The sequence below is a fragment of the Phyllostomus hastatus genome, unplaced genomic scaffold (assembly GCF_019186645.2).
Source record: "Phyllostomus hastatus isolate PE091 unplaced genomic scaffold, TTU_PhHast_1.1 phas_scaffold_345, whole genome shotgun sequence".
In the NCBI taxonomy this organism is placed as follows: Eukaryota; Metazoa; Chordata; class Mammalia; order Chiroptera; family Phyllostomidae; genus Phyllostomus; species Phyllostomus hastatus.
This window is the reverse complement of record NW_025334024.1, coordinates 6,702,423-6,726,837: the sequence shown is the minus strand read 5'-3', so window position 1 is coordinate 6,726,837 and position 24,415 is coordinate 6,702,423. Positions and strand designations below refer to the sequence as shown.

The window sequence follows — 24,415 nt, the reverse complement described above, 5'->3', positions numbered from 1 at the left end:
GGCTCTTTGACACCCTCAGCATCTCTCTGGGAAGCCCTTGGTACTGAGCTGGTGGTAGTGGTGGGGGCGGGGGTAGGGAAGCATCTTGCAGGTAAAGGTCTCCAGCGTCAGGGAGGCTGTTAAACTAGAGGTAGAAAGCTGTAGGTGGGGACACTTGTCATCTCCAGTGGCACATGCTGAAGGTAACGAATGTGCTGTTTCCTTCCAGAGGGACTGGCAGAGGCCGAGTTGGCAGTGTTGAGAAACTGGATCATTTTCTGCCCACAACCTGGGCAGGCTTCCTTCCTTGGCCATGCACAGCCCCTGAGCAGTCTGACATTTCTAGAACACAGCAGTTTTCTCTGGCTACACCAACGCCCCCTCTCTGTCGATCTGTGGGACATGGTTCTGTGGCAGAAGGGACTGATCTCGTGCCTCTGATGCACCACCTGGGTCCACTGTGTGCCCGCGCCCCTGCCCCCATTCATGCTGTTCCCCGAGAGGCAGACAACTGTGGTGGTTACAGGCAAACCCAGTTACAGGCACACTCGTGAAGTTCCCTGTGGTGTGGTCAAATGACTGTATGTTTTGGGTTTTGATTCAGACCCAGGCTTTGCTACCACCTGGCTTAGACCTTGAGTAGTGACCCCCCCCACCGCTCCCCCACATTGTCAGTCCCCAACCCTCGGGATCGGTAATGCACACTGTATAGGGGTCGAATGTAGTGTGGAGTTAGAGAACATTATTGCCTGGTGACACCCTGGCACACAGTAGATGCTCACCTAAGGCTGGGTCCTTCCCCTTCCTCCTCTCTGGCCTTCAGTGACCTCTCTTTGGTTTGAGCCTTTGTGACATTTCATATCCCTAGAGGTTATGGGGTTACTTAATGCCATGTTCTGCCTACATGACAGTGTCCACGGCCATCCCTGAAGGGTAGAGGTCAATTTTACACATCACTCTGTCACCACAACCTTGAACCCAGGTCTCCTGTCCTTGCTTACCAGCTGTTGGTGGGGTCTTCTCATGGAGGGTCACCTGAGGTGGCAGCCCATGAGAGTAGTCAAACCCCCTACTGTTGGAACCCCTCAAGGCTGATGGAGCTGGGTTCCTCTCTTTTGCAGCATCAGCCTCCGAGAGCTGAAGACCGTCTTGCCCCTGGTCAACTTCAAAGTGAGCAGTGCCAAGTTCCTCAAGGACAAGTTTGTGGTAAGTTTCATAGCTCAGCCTGGTGGCTTTGTGAACCCAGGGCTGCTGGTGCCTCTCACGTGAATGGGGCCCAAGAAAGCCCTTCACCTCCGGCTTCATCTTTAGTCCAGACAGGGGAATTGTGTGAGGACCTCAGGACCGTGGTCTAGTCCCAGCAGAGGACGTCATCCACGGAGACCATGTCTACGGAGCTGCTTGGCTTGGAACGCTATCACCATCCCAACCTTTCCTTTCTCTCCTCATCCTGCAGCCTGTTTCCCTTCTTATAACATGAACAAATGTGTTTGTTTTGGAACATACTTTGAAGGATTCCTCATGTATGTTTGCCAGGGATGTGGCACTTTGCAAGCAAGTCCTGATAGTGTAGTTGTCAGAGTTGGCTCTTCTCCTTACTTCCTACCATCAGTCCCACTCCTACCCACTCTCTCCTACCCACCCTCCCCTCCACCCACCCACTCTTTCTCCACCCATCCATCCTCCCACCCACCTCTCCTCTACCCAACCCCTTCTCCCACCCACTCCTCCTTCCATCCACCCCTCTGCCCACACACTCCTCCTTCCACCCATCACTTAATTTCTGTTCCTGTGTAATTAAGCTATTGGTAGGTCTGGGGCAGGTAAAGTCATTCCAGGAGCAAGAGGACAGAGTAGGTCAAGTGATGCTTTTCCGAATGACATGAGGGTGGAGGCTATGTGGAGAGATAGCCCCAGAGAGATTCCTGCGCTTGTCAAGGAACCCAGCAACACTGCATCCCAGTGCCCCAGTTGGAGGACGCACGGCATGTCAGTGGCAGCCCCGTCACAGGACTCCTCAGCTGCAGAAGCTCATTCATCGTTGTACCAATGAGCTCCTGAAAGAGTTAACCCATTTTGTGGTTTATCAGGCCATTTTTTGACTTGTCCTCAACATTCTAATTCAAAAGGCAAAAACAGAGGAGGGTGGGGATTGAAAGGAGAAAAGAGAGATGGGAGAAGCATTCACCACTGATTACCGCTTAATCGGAGTTTTGTTCTTTATCGAGCCTTTACTGAGCAGGTGTCCCTTGATGTTACCTAGTTTGCTTTCAGGGGAGTGCGAGGCAGGTAGTGGTGGTTCTGTTATTTCACAGATGAAGAAACTGAGGGCTTGAGGGGTCACAGAAATTGCCCAAAGCCATTAGCAAATCAAGGGACAGGTCTTGACTGGAGTTAAGTTCTGTCTAATCTAAAGCTTGTTTTGTTTTCTTAAGCTTTAAAAAATGACCTGTACATACATACCCTGTAACTATGTCTGCATTTGAAAGTGTCTTGGATGTCCCCAAGGAGGCGTTCTCAGTGTGGCTCTTGGAATTCTGCTTGAGATTCTTCTTTTTGGGGGGTCCCAAAGTAAGAAGGGTTTTTACCTGGTGGGGTCCCTGTTAGGTCTGTCCTGCAGGCAGGTAAGTCAGGAAGCTTGTGGACGGTTGGGGCTCAGAGGAACGCTGGTTTGATTTCAGCCAGTGTTGTAGAAAAGGCGTTCTATTTCAGTAAAAGGGAGGAGGCATTCTTGTGGCGGACACCAAAAATCATGTGGTCACTTTTTTTTTACTTTTACAGGAAATAGGCGCGCACAAAGACGAACTCAGCTTTGAGCAGTTCCATCTCTTCTATAAAAAACTAATGTTTGAACAGCAAAAATCGGTAAGGTGGTTCTCGAGCAAATGATCGAATGGTGTTTGTTTTCCCCTGTGTTTCAAAGTCCAGCACGTCCCTAGGAAAACCAGAAAAGGCTCCTTTCTAGTCACAGGAGTGTAAAGTGAGAATGACAGTGACGTACCGTGTTCCTCTGGTGGGCTGGCAAAGGTTTTCCAACGAGAGAGTGCCGCGGGGAACACGTGGGGAGCTGGGCTCGCTTACCTGCTTGCTGGGCATATGAATGGCTGTACGTCTGACTGGAATTTAATCTGGGTCTCTTAAAGTAACAAATTTCAACTTCTCCTCCTGTACAGTCTCATTCTGGGAGGAAATTTATGAAATTATTAACAGTAACCATCTCTAGGTTAAGGGATTATGTGTGTGTGTGTGCCTTCTTTTTATACTTCCATTCATTTTTATGGGAATATATTTTTAAGACAGTATGCTATTTTAGAATTAAATGAAATGAAATTTAAATTTTAAGATAACATGCTATTTTAAATTTAAAATACATTTTGGCCCGACAGTGGCATTCTGGGGACTCTGCTTGGAAGGAATGAAAGCACTGGGACCTAAGAATGTGTCACCAGGTTGGTTATTGCAGTGTCACTGTGCCGGCAAAGTCCCCGGGCACCATCTCGGTGCTGCTCAGTGGAGGGGCGGCTGGGGGAGTTATGGTCCAGCCGTGCTCCGAACAGCATGTGGCTGATGGGAAATTCTGAGTCGCTTGTGTTTCTGTTGATGCGGAAGGATGCTCTTGGTATTTTGTTAGGAAAGCCAGCAGCAGATTCACATGAGGAGCCAAGTCCGATGTTTTTATAAAAATGAAACAGACTACAGTAATCCTCCTCACTTATATATCATTTGTGTGTGTGTTTATGAAGAAGGAGAAAGGGTGGAAGAATACACACCTCACCTTTAATATCGATTTTGTGTGTGCCCTGGGGGAGTTTGGGAAGATGGGCAGGAGACATAATTACATTTTTCTTTGCACACCTCGGTTTTCTTTGACTTGGCCCAAGTTGGTCTTTTACTTTTGCAATAAAACAAGTCCCATAAAGCATAAAGCTTAAGTAGGGCATTTGGTGTACTGCACAGAGCATAGTGCCGGCTGGGTGGCATGCACGCCCCAAACAGCAGCTGCTGCTGTGACTGGTGGCAAAGGGCTTTGCAGGTGGCAAAAATGGGCCCAAAGCAGAGCTGAGAGACAGCAGAGAGTAGGTGGGACTTGGAGCCAGATCAATTATCTGGTTTCTCCAGTCAGCTGTGTGATCTTGGTCCAGCCACTGACCACTCCCAGCCTCGGTGTTCTCATCTGTGTAGTGGGAGCCATGATCCCTGCCCCACTGGGCTCTGGGGAGGACTGAATGAGGGATTGATTGATTGGTGGTTGAGAGTGCAGGCCTTTTTAAGTCTGAGTGTGAAATCTCTGGAAGACCGTTATAATTGCCTTCTACGTGCAGGCAGGCTGGCCACAGGGGGAGGCCTCTTGATAGGTAGCCAATGACCATGGGATTCTGGATGTCTCCAAGGTAGAGAAATGGGAGAAGCAATTCCTGTCTGCCTAGAGTGGGCAGAAATACATGATCTTATAGAGTAAAAATTCCACTGCAGTGTGTTCACTTTTTCATGTATATAATAGTTCTTGTTTGCCAAATATAGTAGAAGGATTGTAGGCACTGGGAGTCGCAAGACCTGGATTCCAGCCCCAACGTGACCTCTAATGACCAAGCGGTTTGGGGAAAGCCACCTTTTCCCTTCTCACTCAGCCTCCTCTATCAAATGAAGGTATTAAATCAGGTTACTAATTACAAAACTTTAAAAAACTTTATACTCCCCTTCCCTTTTTAAATAGGAGATCTTAATAAAAATAAATCTACTGCACAGAAGCTGAGCAGAACCCTTTTTTGGGTTGAAATATATAGCTTTTATTTATAGTCCTCCCTGGGGAACGATGAAGTGTTTCGATGGCAGTGTACCTGTGAAACCCAGAATAGTGACAATTGCTCTCTGAGCCAATAGACCAGGATTGACAGAAGCTGGGCTCACTCAAGATAAGTGGTTGCAAGTAACAGTTTTTATAATCAGTTGCCTTGAAATTTCAGGGTGCTGTCTCATCCAACAGATGGCAGGCAAAGCTTGAGAATAAGGTTTGCAAAAAAGCGATTTCACTTGCCAGCATAGGTTAACCCATTGATAACCTCCCCTGTGATAAAATTCCTTGTGAGATGCATGTCAGCCTGCACTTTTCAGCGTGGTGCTTTTTAAGGCGAATGTGTGTGTGTGTGTTTGAGAGGGAGACTGGAGAGAAAGAAATCTGAGTCAGAATCCTGCAGCATCTCCACACCCCCGGGGGTGCCTTGCTTGCCTGGTTTTGGGGAAGAGACGACTTTACCTGAGGTTGTCCTTAATGATCAGAACACCACATTCAGCCTGTGTTTGGTTGTACTTGGCCTAATCGTTAAAAAAATTTTTTTAATGAATTGCCTACATTTAAAAGTTGGAAATTTTCTATTAAGATCCAGATTCTTTTAGCTTCATGTGAAAAAAATTGAGATCTGCCTGTGTATGGGTCCTGCATTGCCTGGGGGACATCTGCGAGGAAAGGAAGCAGCATCCCCTGGGGCGCCCCAGCCTGCACTTGCACCCTGCTTTCTGTCAACTCAGGTTGCTCACCCGCCCTACAGACTTTTGGGGTTGGCATCCTCTGGTCTCCACCTTTGGACAGTGCCACTGTGTGGTTTGGCCACCACATGTGTAATATTACTTCAGTGACTAGGAATTTACATAACAAAGCCCCAAGCTCTGTAGATAGTTACTGGCTGGCTTGAGAAACAGCACTGCTCTTGTGGTAGGTGAATGCCCCTCCCCTCACTGTTAGCATATAATTTACTTCCTGAGCTGTCCCTGGGAGCAGCGCACAGAAAAAAGTATTAGTCGTGTGTTCGTAGGGGCTTGGCCGGATTTCTTGGGCTCCTCGGGGAGACAGGGCTATTTATGGTGATTGATGACCCCTAGACCTAAGTCCAGGCAGTGGGTTCCTGCTCATCAGTAGCTGTAGGTTGTCAACCTGAGGTTGTCAGTTTCTCTTTGTATCTAAGCACCTTCTTGTGCTGCTGCTTTCAAGCTTCAGAGCTTCTAAAAGTTAGGCGGCAGCAAGAAGATAAGAAATGTAATTCCATGTGTGTCCCCCTGGTGAGGGGACATACCTTTCCCCAAGCTGTGATAACAATATTTTGTACGCAGAAATTAGCTAATGTTTTCTAAGTGTGAACTCTATGCTGGGTCCTGTGCTAGGTGTTTGCACACATTAAATATTTAATAGAGGTACGTTCATTATCCTCATTTTACAGGGGAGCAAGCAAGGTCCTTCCTGGAGGTCTTGCACCAGCAAGCTGCAGCTAGGGTTCGTGTTCTCCTCTGCCCACCTTCAGTCGCTGGCCACTGACTTTAATTTTTTAAAGTTTTGTATTAAGAAACACTCTAATATATATAGGTACAGATAATAGCATCACAAACCCTCACGCAGCCGTCAGCCAGCTTCAGCAATGATCAGTCAACTAATGGCCATCTTATTTCATCCATGCCCTTAACCGCTTCTCTCATCCCATATGATCTGGTATAAATCTTCCCTTAAACACTCTAACTTAATACTCTGAAATGTTAAGGATTTGAAATGTAGCAGTGAGGGTGCAGAGGGTTTGTGTGTTCATGGTGTGGGTGCTGTTCGGCACAACTATTTTGAGAGCCAGTCGATGGAATCTGCTGAAGTTCATGTGCACACCTCATGTCCAGGTGCTTTTCCAGCTAGGAATGTTCCCAGTGGAAATACTGGCGCAAGTGGATACAGATGTAACGAGGACCTTCTTTATAATACTGGATGTAACAGAAAATCGATGATGTCCATGTTATGGAACACAGTGTGGGCTTTTAAAGTAATGAGGCAGGACTCTTTGAGGTTGTAGAACATATTAAGCTTGAAACAACAGCAACAAGTTGGGAGACATGATGTAATATAATAAAATGAAATTAGACTATTATCCATAAAATAAACCCTAGAAGGAAACCTACTAAATTATTAAGAGTGCTAGAGTCTCAGGAATAAGATTATGAAAGAGATAAGGATGACTTCTGCCTTTGGCTTCTTAAGCTTTGGTTATAGTTCAACACTTACAAGTCACATGAATTACAAGGATAATTTAAGAGAAAACAAGTCTGCTTATTTGCATTAATAAGTCACACAAATTATACTGTTAATTTCTTAACCCCCAGAATCTCTTCTTTTGCATTAAGTGGCTTGACTTGTCTAATGTTCTTATTTTGTGTGATTTTCCTTCTCTTTTCTATTTCAGATTCTCGATGAATTCAAAAAAGACTCCTCCGTGTTCATCTTGGGGTGAGGCACCTCTTCTGGGTTACTGTCGTGCAGGGTGGGTGTGCCGGTCATGGTGCCGCAGTGCGGCTGGCTGGCTCTGGCAGGGTCATCTCTGTGGGTGCGCATGGGCAGGGGAGTGGGCAGGGGTCCTCCTACCCAGGGATTGGCCATACCACCCCTGTGGCTTGGATGAGCATGAACAGTAGCAGCAGAGTTTGTGGAGTGTCGGGAGGGTGGCCCGGAAGGTTCCGCAGAGAAGCTTCCGTGCTTCAGGGCCTGCTTTCCTGGAGTGTGCTTTGTAGAACATGACTGGTGAATAGGTTTTTGCACAAATTAAAGCAACGTTAGTGGCCAAGTGAATTTAGAGAACTGCTGGTTAAGCAGATTTAACTGAATTAAAATGAGTCGAAGCACGTAAAGTGCTTCACATGGCGTGTGTCAAGGACCCTCTACAGTGGTAATGATGCTATCAGAGAGTGAGTCCTGCAGGACTTGTCAGGGCCTGGACTGTGCTGCCAGTTCCCCGAGTCGGGGGTTGGTGGAGTGTCTGTGTTTCCCAAGCCTGTCTGCCTGGGAGGAAGGTTTTCCATGGAGCTCATGGCACCTCAAACCCGATGTGCAGCGCAGTGACCTGGGCTGGCTTTCTGGGACCCGCCCCCACTGATGCGGGCACTTGGCGATTATTCCTGTATCACTTTCTAAACAAGAAACCTTGACACTTCAGAGTCTATATAAAAACTGAATCTGATATTTGCGTAGTATCGTAATGAAAAGATTAGTATATTAATGGAAAGATATGAAGCAAACTTAGGCTGTTTAGCAAAGAAGGTTAGAAAAAAACTAATAATTAAAGACAATAAAGACAATAGACTTTTGGATCCTGAGTGTTTAGCAAAGAAAGAAAGTTTAAAGCATGTTTTAACTCCTATATTTTAAAAAGGCCCTACCCCACCCCACTTGCAAGTGCTCAGAGACAAGTCCGAGTTTCCCTGGACAGCTCTGCTCTGAAGAGTGTACTTTCCGTAGAGGCCGAGGTTGCCTGTGCCCATCCAGTGAGGTCCCCAGGTTTCTTGATGGCCATGAATGAACATCCTCTCCCCAAGCCCATCTGTCAGCAAGCTTCCAGTCAAGGTGGAGTCTCCTGTTATTCAGGGTGGAGCGTCCCCTTGTGTCACATGGAAAATTCTCCCAACAGCAAGCCTCTCCTGGCCCCATGGCCTGAGGCTTGCATGTTCCAGCTGATTGTCCCATCCGCCCAGAGTCTGAGGTGCTTCGTCTGGCCTCCTCTCCTGCTTCAGAGCAAACTCTGGATGGTGGCTTCTGAGGGGACACTTTGATGTGGCCCCAGTCACTTCTCTAGCTCCCCCAGAGTGCCGTCCACACCAGCCCACCCAAGCATCTGCTGCACGTACGTACTTCCATGCCCTCCTTCCTCCTTCCCCGGCACGGAGCCACCTAGGAGCAGCCGAACTGGCCTGTCTTCTGGGGTTCTGCGTCCTCGTTGAATTGTAGGTTAGGAATGTCATGTAGGCCACCCTTGTCTTCCTGTTGCCAAGCCTGAGCCTGGCACTGAGGAGGGTCCTGCAGGGAGTCTGGGGGCAGGCTGCCTGCTGGAGGGAATGGCCTCTTGTCTACTGAGGTGTGTGCCTCTCTGAACACCCTCTCTTTCCCCGAGGGCAGGAACACTGACCGGCCGGACGCCTCTGCTGTTCACCTGCACGACTTCCAGCGGTTTCTCTTACATGAACAGCAGGTGAGAGAACAGAAGGGCGGGGGCGAGGGGAGCTACCTGCATGGTTTCTTACCTCTTCACCACCTGCCTTCATCCAGCCGCCTATGAAACAGTGGTAGTCCTCCTGACCAATGCCACTTTGCTCTCACAGACTCTGGAATGACAACAGCCTCGTGGTAGCTCCTTCTCAAGGCACAACTGAGGAAGGGCAAGAGTGAGAGTTCTCCAAGGCAGGCAGGCGGGGTGACAGCCTACAGGCAGGGGTGCCCTCACTTGGCTGGCTTCTGCTGCTTCTCCTGCCTCAGCTTAGGTGTCACTTCCTCAGGAAGCCAGCTCTGGCCGATGGAGGGTGTGACTAAGGTGGCGAGCCTGCCTGCTCCTCGGGGGGAGATGGTAGCACGGTTGTCCTTCAACAGATGACATGTGAGGGGTCTCTGGGAGTGCTCACGTCTGGGCTGCCAGCTGGTGGCAGAGTCAAAGTCTGGTGCTGGGCGGTTCTGCCACCCAGGGCATATCTGGAGACGGCTTTGGTTGCCACAGCTGGGGGTGCTGATGGCGTGTAGTAGGTACAGACCAGAGAGGCTGCTCAGCATCCTCAAATGCACAGGTCAACCCTCCCACAGCAAGGAATTGCTCTGCCCCTAGTGTTAATAGTGCCCAGTTGAAAAACTTAAGACTGAGATAAGGCTGGGATCCTCTTACTAGCTATGTGACCTTGGGCAGGTAGTTTGACCTTTCTCTGCCCTAGTTTTCTCTTTAGCTGGGGATGAGAGCCCCACCTCTCAGAACCATGGGGTCAGAATATGGAGCTTTATGTGTATGTATGTGCATCTATATGCATAGTTACATATCTGTTTCAATGTTGTATTTATATCACTGAAGTCTCATTTACATTTTCTCTTTATTTAATTTCTTGTTTTTTAATAGACTAAAGAGCAGTTTTAGGTTCATAACAATATTCAATTAATGTGTATTTTTAAAATATTTGCATTTCAGAATGTTTTAAACATGCCCAGAAGTAGCCAGGCTGGCATTGAACCACCATGTACCTGTCATGCCGATTTAAAAATTAGGAGCATTTGCCAATTTTAGTACATCTGTCCTGCATCTCACACTGCTCTGTCTCCCTTCCCTTTCCCCCTTCTTCATTTCTTTGCCGGAAAATTCTGAAGTAAACTGTAATGTATCATGAAGTCAACATATCATCTCACTTGTAAATAGCATGCCTCTCTTATGAAATGGACTTCTTTTTCTTTAAAAAAAAAGTGTACCACTCCCATTATACCTTGCACAGTGAACACTGATTTCTTTATGTCATCCAACGCTCAGCCATGCTCAGTTCCTCTGACTGTAGAGAAAGTAGTGGACAGACACACAGCACGCACTCTGCACAGGGCAGCCACGCGGAGGCCCCTGCGGTGGTGCTAGCTGTTGGGACATGATGAATGGGGACTGAGGAGATGAGGTGTCATGCTTTCTCCATGCGGGGGCTGAATGGGAGTGATCAAGAGAAGGATTTTTGGCTCAGCCTGAGCCACCACCAAGGGGAAGTAAGTGAGCGGGGATAAATGAGTTCTCTTTGGCACAATTATACGCTCAGTACTGAGCTGCCAATACAGTGAAGCAGAAAGAGAGGTGTATGTATGGTTTTTCCTTTTCGCCACACTCTTCCTTGCACTGAATCGCTCACTTTAGTAAGGAGCTATTGAAATGTTAAACCAAGAGAAAAGAATTTGTGGTCAAAGCTTTTCTGAAAGACAGGGTTTGTCCAAACGCTGGTCAGGAAAGGACCAGGTCCTGGTGCATCCAGTCTGCACCACCAGCAGTGGGCCGGTGGGGACAAATGTTCGTGGTCTGATGAGCTCTTCTGTCAACACAGTGTGGGGAAGAAAAATCTAAGTTGCTTTGAAAGAATTTCCATTGGCTGCGGACAACGGGGGGTGGGAGAAGGTGAAGGGGCTGGGGGAAGGGGGTGGGAGAAGGGGCGGGCTTGTTCTGGGGTAGGGCAGGGTCTGAAAGGAAGAGGTGTGTGCACCTTCAGATTGGTGGTGGGCAGCAGCCCAGGAAGTTCCTGTGTAAGCAAGAAGCAGAGGCGCCTGGTGGTCAGTGGCACCTGGCTGTCCTCTTTAGATAATTGTGGCAATAGCCACCTGGAAGTTAATTCAGGGTTTCAACACACACTAAGAAAGCAAGCAGTCTTTTGTTGGTTTTGCCCTGCAGTTAACTGATTAACCTGTCTTGTCCCCTCCTTCTGCACTCTCGTCTGTGGTAATTTAATTTAGGACGTCTCCAAATTTTCTCCTTGTCAGCAGTTACATGGCTAACCTCCTGGGGACAAGAAGCCTTATATCTTAGAATCTGCCACCTACTGCTGCTTAATTTCATTACAGGGGAGGATGGCAGGCTACCCCTCACTTCACTGGACCACCCTCAGAGATCAAGGGTGTGGGCCAGGAGCAAATTGCAGGAGCTCTTCGCATGTGAGCCAGCCCATGAGCATCTGCGTGACAGCCTGGCTGACTCTTAATGTCCCATGTGCCCAGTGCTCTGTGAGGTGACAGCATGAACGGAGCCAGTCATCTAGGACATGTGTTTGGTGCGATGGGTGCTCATTTGTGGGGTAATCACTGTAGCTCTTGGTGTGCCAATTAGTACAACTTTTCCTAGAAAGCACTTAGGCAATATGCAATTAAAATGAAAACTTTGAAAAAAGGGTATATCCTTTGATTAAATGATTGCCCTTCTAGAAACTTATCCTAAAGCAAAAATGGCAGCATTTTCAATAGCAATGCAAACTTGCAACAGATCTAAATCTCCATTAGGGGACTGGCTGAGTATACCCGAGTCCAGCCCTGGGAGGGACGGCTCACACTGTAGAAAGGGGGTTAAGAGGAAGACCTCAAAACAGATGTGCCTGAGGTGGTCTCAAGCTCAATGTTGGGTCAAGTTGTTTTATTTAATGACTTGACACCTCAGTTCCCCCATTTATATAACAGGAAAATAATGTGTGCCTCCTGGGGCTGCGTGGTTCACAGTAAGCCACTACGTGGGAAAGATTCAGCGCAGAGCCTGGCGTGCAGTCTGCGCCCAGTGCGACTGCCCTCACCACGTACTACTCCTTTCACCATTGTTCTTATTTTCAGTAGTATGGAGTCCTAGCGCAGTACCCCACACCAAGTAGATTTGTTTTTTAACCCCATTTGTATTTTGAACTTCAGGCAGGTTTCTTTTTTTCTTTTTTATCCTCCCCTGAGGACATTTTTTGCATTGCTTTGAGAGAGAGAGAGAGAGAGAGAGAGAGAGAGAGAGCATCGATGTGAGAGAGAAACATCGATTGGTCGCTCTTGTAAGTGCCCTGCCTAGGAATGGAACCCGCAACCTAGGTTTGTACCTCGTCCAGGAATTGAACCTGCCACCTTTCAGTCTAGAGGATGACACTCCAACCAGCTGAGCCACACCGCCCAGGGTAGGCAGAAGATTTCTTATTGGCAGTCATCAAGATTCAGGCTATGTCAGCTAAGTACCCATGCTTTTCATGAGAAAGCTTTGTAGAAGGAAGGAGGAAGCTTCTGGCCTTTGGGGGACACCAGAGCCTGGCCAGGCCTTTTCCTGACATGTCCTACATTGAGTTTCATGTTCTAATATTCAAAGGTTTCAACACCTGTGTATTCAAATGAACGGGCTGATCCCTAGTCTCCTAGCTGTTTTGTGTCCCTTATCCGAGTAGATTTGCAAGACTCAACAGCGAGGCCCATTGTTGCTGTGCAGCAGCCACCCTCCAGGGAGGCCGTGTCTCCACCACTGCATTTGTGTCTGTCCTTTAGCGTTTCCTTCTTTCATGTGTCCTGCTCCGACTCTCCCCACCTAACCACATACACGTCCAGTTGCACATTTGCTTGTATTATTCTTAAAGGTAGAGGCTTTAGAATATTCCGCATCCAGAAAGCATTAGCCAAAGCTGAGCCTGTGGGTCCTGTTTTCTCCCTTTGTCTGATGACTACTTGAGGTTGTAGGGTTTGGAGAGGAAAACAAGGAAGGTACTTTATATTACACGCTCTCACAGAAACTGTGCGTGGATGTTGTTGCTCCCACGGAGTGGGTGAGGAGGCGCAGAGAGAGGGTGTATGGCTTGCCCAGGTCAACCAGGCAAGTCACCCTGATGGTCGGGCATAACTTTTTTTCCAGTCCTCTCTTTGGTGATTCTTGTTCTCTTTGTCATTCTAAGGAGCTCTGGGCTCAGGATCTGAACAGAGTCCGCAAGAGGATGACAAAGTTTATCGACGACACAATGAGGGAAACTGCGGAGCCCTTTCTGTTCGTTGATGAGGTGAGTGGGCTTCTTGTGAGCTGTTCCACAAGTGCTGGTTTTCTTCCAGCCTTTCCCTCGTCCTTGTCCCATTGACCTTGTTTCCTGAGTGCGTTTCTTGCTTTTACCACCAGAGGGCGTTTGCTGCCCGGGAGAGCATGGTAAGCACACCGAATTCAAAGGTTTTGGGGGTTCCTGTGAGCTGTTGTTAACAGTTGCGCTTGACTGTGAGTGAGGCAGCAGGGGAGGTGAGGCTGAGGAGAACTGGCAGCTCCTGTTCCCTGTAACGTTGTTCCCAGAAAGCAGAGTGTTACCTCAGTGTCACTCAACCTTCCAATTTTTTTAAAGGGGTGAAGAATTGGGATATTACATTTCCTGCCTTTTAAATGTTACGATTCTGTTAGTTTTGTTTATCAGGTTGGGAGGTTCACAAATGCTTCTGCTATTATTATACCTTAAAACCTATGGTATATGGGAAGCATATATTCTTGTAGTAGCATATTTTAGGGCGCACATTAAAAAGGAAACATCGTCAGTGAAACCTGTGTCAGTGCAGCCTGTTGCATGAGCTTCTGCACGGAAACTTGGAGACCACCTGCTGTCCCTGAGCTCCCACCTCCCTGTGCCACACAGACCAGAAAGAACCAGCTACCACCCCTCCTTGTCTTCATGGTGGTGACCCTGTCTCTGTGTGTGTGACCCCCCTAGTTCCTCACGTACCTGTTTTCACGGGAGAACAGCATTTGGGATGAGAAGTATGATGTGGTGGACATGCAGGACATGAACAACCCCTTGTCTCATTACTGGATCTCCTCATCACATAACACGTGAGTTTTGCCACCAGCCTGGGAGGGGTCGCAGGTGATGGGTGGTATGGCGGGTATCCCAGTGGGTTGCTTTGGCAAGGCCTGTGGGCAGAGTGCAGGGCCACACCACTCAGACTGGGATATATAAACGCTTCTGGAAGAGGTGGCATTACAAGGATCATCCTTTTTCTGTGGCCCTGAAAAGCCAGTTAGCAAAGCTGGTGTTTTCACAGTTTGGGCATCTCACAGTAGCCACAGCAAAGAAATTGAATGAGTCGTTGAACTGGTATTTACTGCCTGCCCTGTGCTTGCTGGGTACTGGGGGTGTAGCAGTAAACAGGGCAGGACAGAACAGCACTGTTCCCATGTGCTTGGAGGAGAAAAGACCTCCTTTGATTCTTATCAAAGGACAGGAGTTGATGAGAGGAGAGCAGGTGGTGAAGTGAGAAAGAGGGTTTTAGACAGAGGGACCGCATGTGCAAAGGTCCAGGGGCAGAAGGAACTGGGAGGTGTCTGTTAACACTAGACTGTAGAATCCAGGGTGGGGGAAGGGGTGTTGTGTGGCAGGAGGGAAGGCTGGTGGGGTCAGTTTGAGTGGAATCTTTAAGTGACAGCAGGGGCAATGGGAGCTGCTGATGGCTTGTAAGCCAGAGAGCAACCTGCTGAAATGTACATCCTTGGAGGATTACCCTGATTGCAAAAAAGAGAATAGACTGGAAGAGAGAAACGACATTGCACTTAAGTTCTGGTATCTAGTCTGCCTTGTACGGTGCGAGGGTGAGGGCCTTGGCTCATGGGCAGCCAAGAGCTGTAGGTTGGTGCTTTCCCAAGTGCCATTCCAGGCAGGGGTTGGCCAGGCCCTTGAGCTTACCTCCAGGCATTTTGGAAGCTAAAGTCATTTCAGGGGCAAATTGGTTTCATGCTTCTCTCTTCCCCACTACATCCGTTGGTATAAGAGCTTGTGTCTTAGAATGGTAAACTCTGCTAAACCTGGAAGACAATTAAAGAACATAAACTCTTACAGGGGAACATGAGAAAGAGGAGAGTACGTAAAAATACGTATTTTTATGTCTGACGCATGTAGTTCACAGCATAGTAAATTCCACCAGTAGTTGTTGATCACTTATTCAATGCCCAATTCCCTGATGTTAAAATGATGGCCTGTCTCTGCCCTGTTTAGACTGAGGGTCCATGGGCAGCCAGGGGAGAGTTGTTCATTTATCATGTGCTGTAAATCTCACTCCTGACACTCTTTGACCCAGTTCTCAAAAGAAGACAGGGTCTCAACCCTACGCGTGGATTACCAACGTGGTTACTGTTCACATCCTGTGATTGTGGCCTGAGTCTAAGGCGTGGTCAAACAATGGCAAGTTTCTGGCCCAGATCCTAACCCTGGGTCTTTCTAGCCAGGAAGAACTCAGGCCTTTGGGGGCTTGGGCTGAGAAGTTCCCCAAGGACACCCTGATGTGCAGGCCCGCCTTCTCTCCTTCAGGTACCTCACAGGTGACCAGCTGCGGAGTGAGTCGTCCACGGAGGCATACATCCGCTGTCTGCGCATGGGCTGTCGCTGCATTGAGTGTGAGTAGCCTTTTCCTGGTGGAGATAACACCCTCCTCTAACAGAGGCTCACTGTCTCTGCCAATTCCTCAGCTGAGTGTTGGCGCCCCCTACAGGCCAAGAGCCCTAGTCACTCTTTGGTCCCACAGCCTGGAGGAGGCTGAGGCTGGGAAACTATCAGCTGTTCTGTGACCTCTGCTCCCCCTTACTGAGCCCACCTATGCCTCTGCTGGGCAGGCACAGTGGGGTCCCCATTGTTGAACTGGCTGGCCCCTGCCACCTGCAGCTGGATGCTTTTTTGGTTTCAAAGGTGAATAGTGGGGGTGGGTGGGACAGGCCGAGGGAGACACCAGTGCTCGTAGCATCTGGGGTAAGGGATGTGGCCATCAGTGGCAGGGACCTCTCCCCAGAAGAAATCTGCCCCCACCACAGGAGTGGTGTGGAGCCTGGCCAGGTGGGGCCCCAAACCATCTAGATGGCGTCCTGACACAATGGAAGGCCTGGGAGGCTGGCAGCAAAAACGGCGTTATTGGCCTTCTGTCCTCCTCTGGTTCCCTTCAGAGCTTTTTCTAGAGGAAGGCAAACGAATGCCCTCCAAGTGTTAGCTGGCCCAGCCCTGGATGGCATCCTGATTGTTCTTGTCACAGTTGCTCACAGATGCCCTGAGACAGGTGATTCCAGGCACCTGGACATGCCCAGGGTCCAGCCGCTTCCTCCCATCTCCTCATCTCTTACTCCCTGGCCTGACTCGACCGCCAGAGGCTCATAGGTGTGTTAGGCTGAGAAAAGGCTAATCAGTGGTTTAGGTTCCAACTTTATTTAAAAAAATGTGTCATGGTATCAGACTTTAACAGCACTTATTCTTACAGAGTATTGCCTATTTTATACTTTTTCCCCTCTTGGGAAAGAGCAAATGTGAAAAGATGAAGTTTGACATTGCCAGGCCCCGTCACCTCGGGGGGTGACGTACAGGGGTGCTTGCCTCCCACACAATCCAGTTCTGTCTGAATATTCCTCTCCGAACCTTTCAGAATAAATTTTCACATCGCTGCCTGTTATTTCTACCAGCAGAAAAAGCAAGCCAAGATTTAGACAAGTAAAATCAGAAAATAAAACACAATGTAAATATCTTTTTAGAAGAGAAACACTTATAATAGTTTTTTTTTTTTTTGGACAAATGTATTGAATTACAAAGGGACCTTTATTTAAACAACCAGAATCTTCCTGCAACCACACAGGTAACACAGGTAACACCTGTCCTCATGTTGGGGGTCCCTAAGTGCAGTTATTAGGTTTGTCCCCCATGTTCTAGTAACTGAGCTGGCACAGGGGTGAGGGGTCAGGGCTGATCTCTAACTGGCTGGGCACGTGTCTGCTGTCAGTGGACTCGTGAGGTGGCGAGTGGTGGACTGGTGGTGAAGCTGTGTGTGTCTCCCCACAGTGGACTGCTGGGACGGGCCCGACGGGAAGCCCATCATCTACCACGGCTGGACACGGACCACCAAGATCAAGTTTGATGACGTCGTGCAGGCCATCAAAGACCACGCCTTTGTCACCTCGAGGTCAGTTGTCTGATTTCCAGGTGGTTCACTTTTAAGGGAAAGACCACTAAGGTTGAACAGACAGACAAACACCCCTCCCTATCCCCACATTCAGACATGCATGGAGACACAAATATACCAGCCTGCACTCCATCTTAAGTCACTCCCAAGTCTTTGGCTGAGTGATGGCGCCCCCTACAGGCCAAGAGCACAAGTCGCTGACTTGTTTCAGAGCCTGGAGAAGGCTGGCACTGGGAAACAGTGTTGCTGTTCAGTGACCTCAGCTCCCCCACGCTGAGCCCACCTTCCCCTCTGCTGGGCGGGCCTGGGTGGGGCAGCAGCTGCTCTGCCAGGCAGGCTCAGACGGAGGGCCTGCCTCCTTGCCCCCGCCACTTGCAGCTTCCCTGTGGTCCTGTCCATCGAGGAGCACTGTGGCGTGGAACAGCAGCGCTACATGGCCAGAGTGTTCAAGGAGGTGTTTGGTGACATGCTGCTGACGAAGCCCACGGAGGCCAGTGCCGACCAGCTGCCCTCACCCAGCCAGCTGCGGGAAAAGATCATCATCAAGGTAGGCGGCCTCGGGCTGCTGTCATTCATTCAGGGGAGCCAGAGGCTCAGCACTGGGCTCCAGGTCCCACTGCCCTGGCTCATGCCGCTGTCCTTACTAATCTGTGACCCTGGCAAGGTCAGTTAGCCTCTTGGTGCCTGTATGTCCTCATCAGTCTGGGGGCTGGATAATGATAGATCCCACATGGTTAGTGTGCTGTGTGCTTAGAACTGCACCTGCGTCATTGCAGTGCTATGTAACTATTAACTCACTCATTCCTCGGGCAGACCTTCACCACACCCCTTTTCGAGTCCCGTGCAAGGTGCTGGCATGCTCTTACTCTTGCAAGGTGCTAGGGATGCTCTTACCTGCAAGGTGCTAGGGATGCTCTTACCTGCAAGGTACTAGGGGTGCTCTTACCTGCAAGGTGCTAGGGGTGCTCTTACCTGCAAGGTGCTAGGGGTGCTCTTACCTTGCAAGGTGCTAGGGGTGCTCTTACCCTTGGGAGCTCCCAGTCTAGTGTGGGAGGTGGACTGGAGGTGAGCAGTTGCCCCACAAGGGCAGCATACACTCGTGGGTGGCGTGCCAGGTGCTATGGGAGAGATAAGTGATTGCTGTGCCCAGGAGTGCCAAGGATGCCCTGGACAGGGTGACACTGGGCACTTGTATGACTAGGAGAAAGAAACCTGGTATGTGGTGGCTTGAAGCATATAAGGGTTTATTTCTTCCTCATCTGAAGGAGAGTGTTCTGGAAGCTTTGAAGTCTGGTCCAAGGTCATCCAGGGACCCTGGATCCTGTTCTACAGTCTCCTAGGGAAGGGCTTTCAGCTGGGGTTCCACAATCCCCCAGGAATCCACAGATAGAACTCAGGGGTGGGGGTGATGTGGGAACTTGGGGAAAATGTTGCCTCTTTATTTTTATTAGCCTATAAGTAAAAACTTAACATCTCCTTCCTTTATGAATATTGGCAACAAACCACTTGGGGCTTTGCTACCAGCAGAAACCATGGATATTTTCATATCACAGTCACAGCTACCGCAAATATTTCTGAGTAATGTTGGGCGTGTCACCACTTTGAAATTATGGTAGTTATTAGAGCCGCCTCTACATCTTCATATAAGATATTAATAAAGAAAGCACATATTTTGTATATTGCAAATATTTTTTATTTAATATACTAATAATTGTATTTCAACATAGTTTCTCATAAACTTTTTTTTAGAGATTTTATTTATGTATTTTTAGAGAGGGGGAAGGGAGGGAGAGAGAGGGGGAGAGAAGCACTGATGTGAGAGAGAAACATTGATGGATTTGCCTCTCGAATGCGTGCCCTGACTGGGAACCGAACTTGCAACCCGGGTGTGTGCCCTGACCAGAAATTGAACCGGTGACCTTTTGCTTGCAGAATGACTCCCAACTGATGGAGCCACACTGGTCAGGGCTGTCTTATAATCTTGTACATTATAAACATTATTCTGAGAAAGGGGTCCTCAGTCTTCTTGCCGGCTTCAAAGGGAGTCCAAGGCACGAGTGGTAGAGGTTCTGCCCGAGGGCGCCGCCCTGGTAGAGGGCGCCGTGCATGGTAGAGCTCCAGCTAGTAAGAGGGGGAATGTGCCAGGGTCCAGGGCCAGCAATTTCTGGTAAACGTGTACATGTCAGCTGTACACGTCCCAGCCAGCCCTGTTCAGTGCACAAGAACCTGGGCATGGGACCATATCACCTGCAAGGGAGCCCGGGATATGCAGTCTCTAGTTGGGCAGCCAGTAGTGGAAGGAGTGAGATGGATTTCACTGACCACAGCAGGCTGATCTGAAAGGATGGATAGGCGTTTATTAGGCAGATACACTGGGGACAGTCCCTATGTGCCAGGAGGTCACGGTCTAGTGGGGAGACCGGCCCATCAACAAGTAGTAGCCGACAGTGTGAGGGGGCATTGGGGCCCACAGGTCTAAAAGCACCAGCATATTTGGAGGATTTGGCTAAGATCCTGGGGCACTTTTCTCTGAGACACTAAAGGAAGGCAGGACAGGAGCTGAGGCCAGGAGGGTCCACAGCTTCTCAGGCATTCGGTCCCTGAGTCTTCAGGGGACCTCATGCCATTTCTGTTCCCAGCTCATTGACACTGCCCTCTGTTTCTGTCAGGACAGCTCTCCGTGTGTCTCCAGGGATGTCCCGCTCTTGTCTCTGGGTGCGAAGTCCCCTTGTAGAGCCACCACTGCCCCAGCTGTGGTACTTCATGGCTCACCCCGTCCTGTTGCAGGGAAAGGGGATGGAATTAGCATTCGTGACACAATCAGTGTGCGCCATGCAGTGGTCCTGGGCTAGGCACGGTTGTGTTTGCTGATCCCATCCCATCATAACCCTGCGAGGCTTACCCGGGCCCCAGCCCACTTTGTGGGTGTGGGCGCTGAGGTGTAGAGGTTAAGTGACCCAGCTGCTCAGTTCCTGCCAAAGAACTAATTCAAAGCTGTGCAAGCCAGACCCCTCCTGTCATGCTTTAATGTTCGCAGGTGTCTTGAATGCCCCTTGGCTTACAGGAACCCACAGGGATGTCATTATACCCAGTTGACAGAGAAAGTTACTGAGATTGAGAAAGAGATTGTCACATGACCAAGGGTACACAGCCAGTAAGGTGACAGGCCTTGACTCAAACCCAGGTCTGACCCCCTATCCTGAACTCTCTTCACCAGGTCACCACTACCTGGGATTTACAAATGCTTGTCTAGGCAGGTGGTCAGTACTCACCCAGGTGAGCATCTCGTCATCATCATGTTAGTCTTACAGATGAGAAGTGGGAGGCTCCGAGAAGTGTGGCCACCTTCCCCAGGTCACACGGCCGACAGAGCAGCGGCAGTGCTGTTTGCACCCAGTCTTCTCCCTCTCCACCCTCAGGGTGCCTCTTGCTGCCCTACAGGCCCTGTGCCCCCCGGACTGGCTGTGGCCCTGCCTTCCCCTCTGTGTGCTGGAGAGGGGACTCACTGAGGATTTATTGCACACTTACTCGCTGCTAAGCTGCCACAGGAGATTCAACAGGGAATGAAACAAAGTCTCCGGGAACCTTTAACTGTTTTTAAAGGTCCACTTGCGTGGTCCTCATGGGACTCACACTCTAGCGGGGAAGACGGAAGGCAGACAGACAGGTTCACAGAAACACACAGAGAGCATGAAAAGTAGCTTCCAAGGGCTAGAGAGCGAATGAAGGGGTGGGAAGGGAAGTGTGGGTTCTTCTCAGATCAAGGAGCTGAGGACAGCTCTCTGAGGAGGTAACATGACACCCAGCGCAGAGCTGGTGTCGCGAGTGAGGAGCCAGGCAGGCAGGACAGGCCGTGCGGAGGTGCTGTGTGGCGCCGCAGACAGATGACTGCTGCCTTACACGTGCTAGTCGGGGGTCTGGAGGGGGACCAGCGACCTGTACTTTCCCCCTCAGCATAAGAAGCTGGGCCCCCGAGGCGACGTGGATGTCGACATGGAGGACAAGAAAGATGAGCACAAGCAACAGGGTGAACTGTACATGTGGGACTCCATCGACCAGGTGAGCCCCGCACACCCACCCCTTCCCAGACCTCGAGCGTCTCCGAGGCCTGCTGGACGGCGCAGCGGGTGTTCCTGCCTTCCTCCCATTTTTTACCCAAGTGAATTATCATTGTAATGAAGCTTTACTTTTCTTTTATGTTTTTAATGTTTTGTCTTGAAATAATTTTGTATTCAGTATAACATACTGTATGCTTACACTCGTACCCGCACACACGAAGAATATACCCTGCACCCAGATTCCCCCAGTAGTGACCTCCTACACGCTCAGAGTGCGATGGCTGTAACCAGGAGGTTAACGTCGGCACAGCACTGACTCACTCCTGGGCCTTACTCCAATAGCACACATTTGTCCACCACTGTCCTTTTTCTGGCTCAAGAACCAAGTTTGGCTGCAATGAGGCTTTTAGTTGTCCTGACTCCTCGGTCTCTTCCCGTCTGAGACAGTTCCACAGGCAACCTCGTTTCCTGGTGAGAAGAGGCATTTTGAGCCCTGACACCACATCTCGTATCCCTGAACCTAACGTGCACATCCACTTGAGTATATTTTTATGTGTCTATTCTTACGTCCTAGAAGTAAACACTGAAAATGGTTAAGGTTTAAAGAAAGAAGTGAGTCACAGTGAAATGTGGAAGAAAGGGTCTCTAAGCAAACTGGCTAAGGAATCCTGTAAGTCTTAAAAAGTGAATGAAATGAAAAAAGACGGTCATTACAAAAAAGAAAAAGTCATGAGGACATAAAAAACAATCCCATCATTCATGATGCTGTCAAATTAAATATGAAATAGAAAATTGGTATTATGTCATATCTACCCTTGGATACACTGAATAGAAAAGTTCTGAAAATGAAAAAAAGGGAACTCCAAGTAAATAGATGTTTTAAAAGACATGTCTCAAAGGCGGTTGAATTTTGTGGAACCACCATCAATGTCTATAAAGGTGGGAACGGCGAGCCCCAAGGTAATGCCAGGGTGATGCTTCCAGGCAGGGACCCTGGGCCCCCGAGTTGATGGGGTAGAGACTTTGGGGACAAGTTAATGCTGGTTGCACTTTCCAGAAATGGACTCGGCACTATTGCGCCATCGCCGATGCCAAGCTGTCCTTCAGCGATGACATTGAACAGACCATGGAAGAAGAAGTGCCCCAGGTATGTGGAGACCTAGGTGGCTCCTCTCATCTCTTTGGGTACCAAGGCCTCCCTAGCTCTTCTCTGATTGGCTGACTGGCCTAGGACTTAACCAATGAGATTCAAGGGTCATTCCTGCTCTCTGAAGGGTTTGAAGGGTATGTGCTCCCTGGAGGAAACTGGGGCTTTGATGTTCTGTCTGGCCCCACACCCTGGCCTGGTCTCCAGCTTTCCCTTTAGGCTGCTGGCCATCCTTGGTGCTGTTTCTTGAGTGTCGCTCCCAGGGCATGGCTCTCAGACTTCCTTTGCAATAGCATGAGGGCTCCACTGGGGATCCCTTACCCCTTGTCTCAGGAGGCCACCACAGATGGGGGCTGTCTAGAGTAGGTTAGCGGGCAGGTGAGGCCAGTGGAAACTGTCTTCCCAGACTTCTTGGGGTGAGGGCAGGCTGAGGCCAGCCTGTTTTCAGCCCCCCAAATCAGCGTGTGAAGAGGGACCAGTCTTATGATGCAGGGGGTCTGGCCTACGTTCTCAGAAACTCCTCCTCTCTCTCTGGCCCAGGATACACCCCCTACCGAGCTGCATTTTGGAGAGAAGTGGTTCCACAAGAAGGTGGAGAAGAGGACGAGTGCCGAGAAGCTGCTGCAGGAGTACTGCTCCGAGATGGGGGGCAAGGACGGGACCTTCTTGGTGCGGGAGAGCGAGAGGTTCCCCAATGACTACACCCTGTCCTTCTGGTAATGGCCCTCTGCCCGAGGCATGCCTGCCGCCTGCTCGCAGCGGGCGGGATGGGGGGCTGGGTGGCGAGTCGTGGGAGCTCAGGCCAGACGTGGGCAGGCCTGGACCAGAACCCAGACTTCATTTAGTGAGTGGTGTGGGCAGGGCTTGGGTGCAGTGAGTGAGGCCCCAAACTTGGCAGTCACAATTAGTGACATATCAATGCAATATTTTAAAAAAATCAAAAGTAATGCCAAAAAATGATGATGAAGAAAATATCAACATTTTAAATAAAAACAGGATCTGACTCTGCACTTAAGACAATGTGGCCTCACTCCCTTTCCCCTAGTCCCAGCCCTGGGTCAGGTGGTATGAGCCTGGGGAGTTCCCTCAGCCTCCTGGATTCTCTCCCTCCTTGTCTCTGAAACAGACATTCTAAAAGCAGCCTTATCGCGCTGTCGTGAGCTTTCTCCTTCACTCATGCATCCACTCGTTCACTCACTCATTCATCTGTGCCTTCATTCATTAAAAGACATTTATCCAGTGCTTGCTCTGTGGTAGGCACTGTGCTTTAGCAGTGATCAGACAGGCAGGGTCTCTGTCCTGATGGAGATTAGTCTGGTGGGGAAGGTGGACAGTGAAAGACTAATCACGTGACTAGTACATGATTGTAGTTGTGGTGAGTGCAATGAGAAACATGCACGATGTTATGAGGGTCTGTTAGAGAGGGATCTCATGTGGTATTGGGGGCCTGTTAGAGAGGGATCTCATGTGGTATTGGGGGTCTGTTAGAGAGAGGGATCTCATGTAATATTGCGGTGAGGGTGATGGTAAGGGAAGACTTCCTGAAGTAGTGTTTAAATTGAGACTTGAAGGATAAAAATTATAATAAAATATAAATAACTCTGATAGCTAACACATTCGTACCATGCACCAGGCAGCATTCCAGGCGCATTTGGTGTGGGGTCTCTCAGGACAGCTCTCTAGGACAGCTCTCATTACCTTCGTTTGGCCACTAGGATAATGATACAGAAGCTCAGAGAGGACAGCCCATGTGGCAGGGTCAGAACTTGAACCTGGGTCTTCTGGCTCCAGAGTAGGAGTTATGTAGGTAAAAGGGTGCAGTGGGTGGAAGAGGAAGGTGTGTTCTGAAATCCAGAAAAGGACCAGCCTGTGCTAAAGCCTGGGGTCTGTTCTAGGAGCAGAAGGCGGCCTGTGTGGTCACACCTAGTGTCCCCCTGTCGGGACCCCGGGCTGCACTTCTGGCCCCCACCTGTGTTCTCTGACGCCCAGGTGCAGGAGGGCCAGCTGGCCTGGGCTCTGATGTTGTCCCTCTGC

The 24,415-nt window shown here is 49.5% G+C and overlaps 1 protein-coding gene across 1 annotated transcript in view; it reads left to right on the top strand.

The window, feature by feature from the left end:
• The window catches only part of PLCG2 (phospholipase C gamma 2), a 147,942-nt gene that overhangs the window by 64,123 nt on the left and 59,404 nt on the right, over positions 1-24,415 (top strand). Inside the window, exons 6-17 of the mRNA XM_045818416.1 lie at positions 1,101-1,185; positions 2,761-2,844; positions 7,191-7,234; positions 8,894-8,966; positions 13,171-13,272; positions 13,960-14,078; positions 15,550-15,635; positions 17,056-17,176; positions 17,555-17,723; positions 21,131-21,235; positions 22,292-22,381; positions 22,922-23,097. Of these exons, the coding sequence (XP_045674372.1) occupies positions 1,101-1,185; positions 2,761-2,844; positions 7,191-7,234; positions 8,894-8,966; positions 13,171-13,272; positions 13,960-14,078; positions 15,550-15,635; positions 17,056-17,176; positions 17,555-17,723; positions 21,131-21,235; positions 22,292-22,381; positions 22,922-23,097 (1,254 nt within the window). The remainder of the gene's footprint in view (positions 1-1,100; positions 1,186-2,760; positions 2,845-7,190; positions 7,235-8,893; positions 8,967-13,170; positions 13,273-13,959; positions 14,079-15,549; positions 15,636-17,055; positions 17,177-17,554; positions 17,724-21,130; positions 21,236-22,291; positions 22,382-22,921; positions 23,098-24,415) is intronic.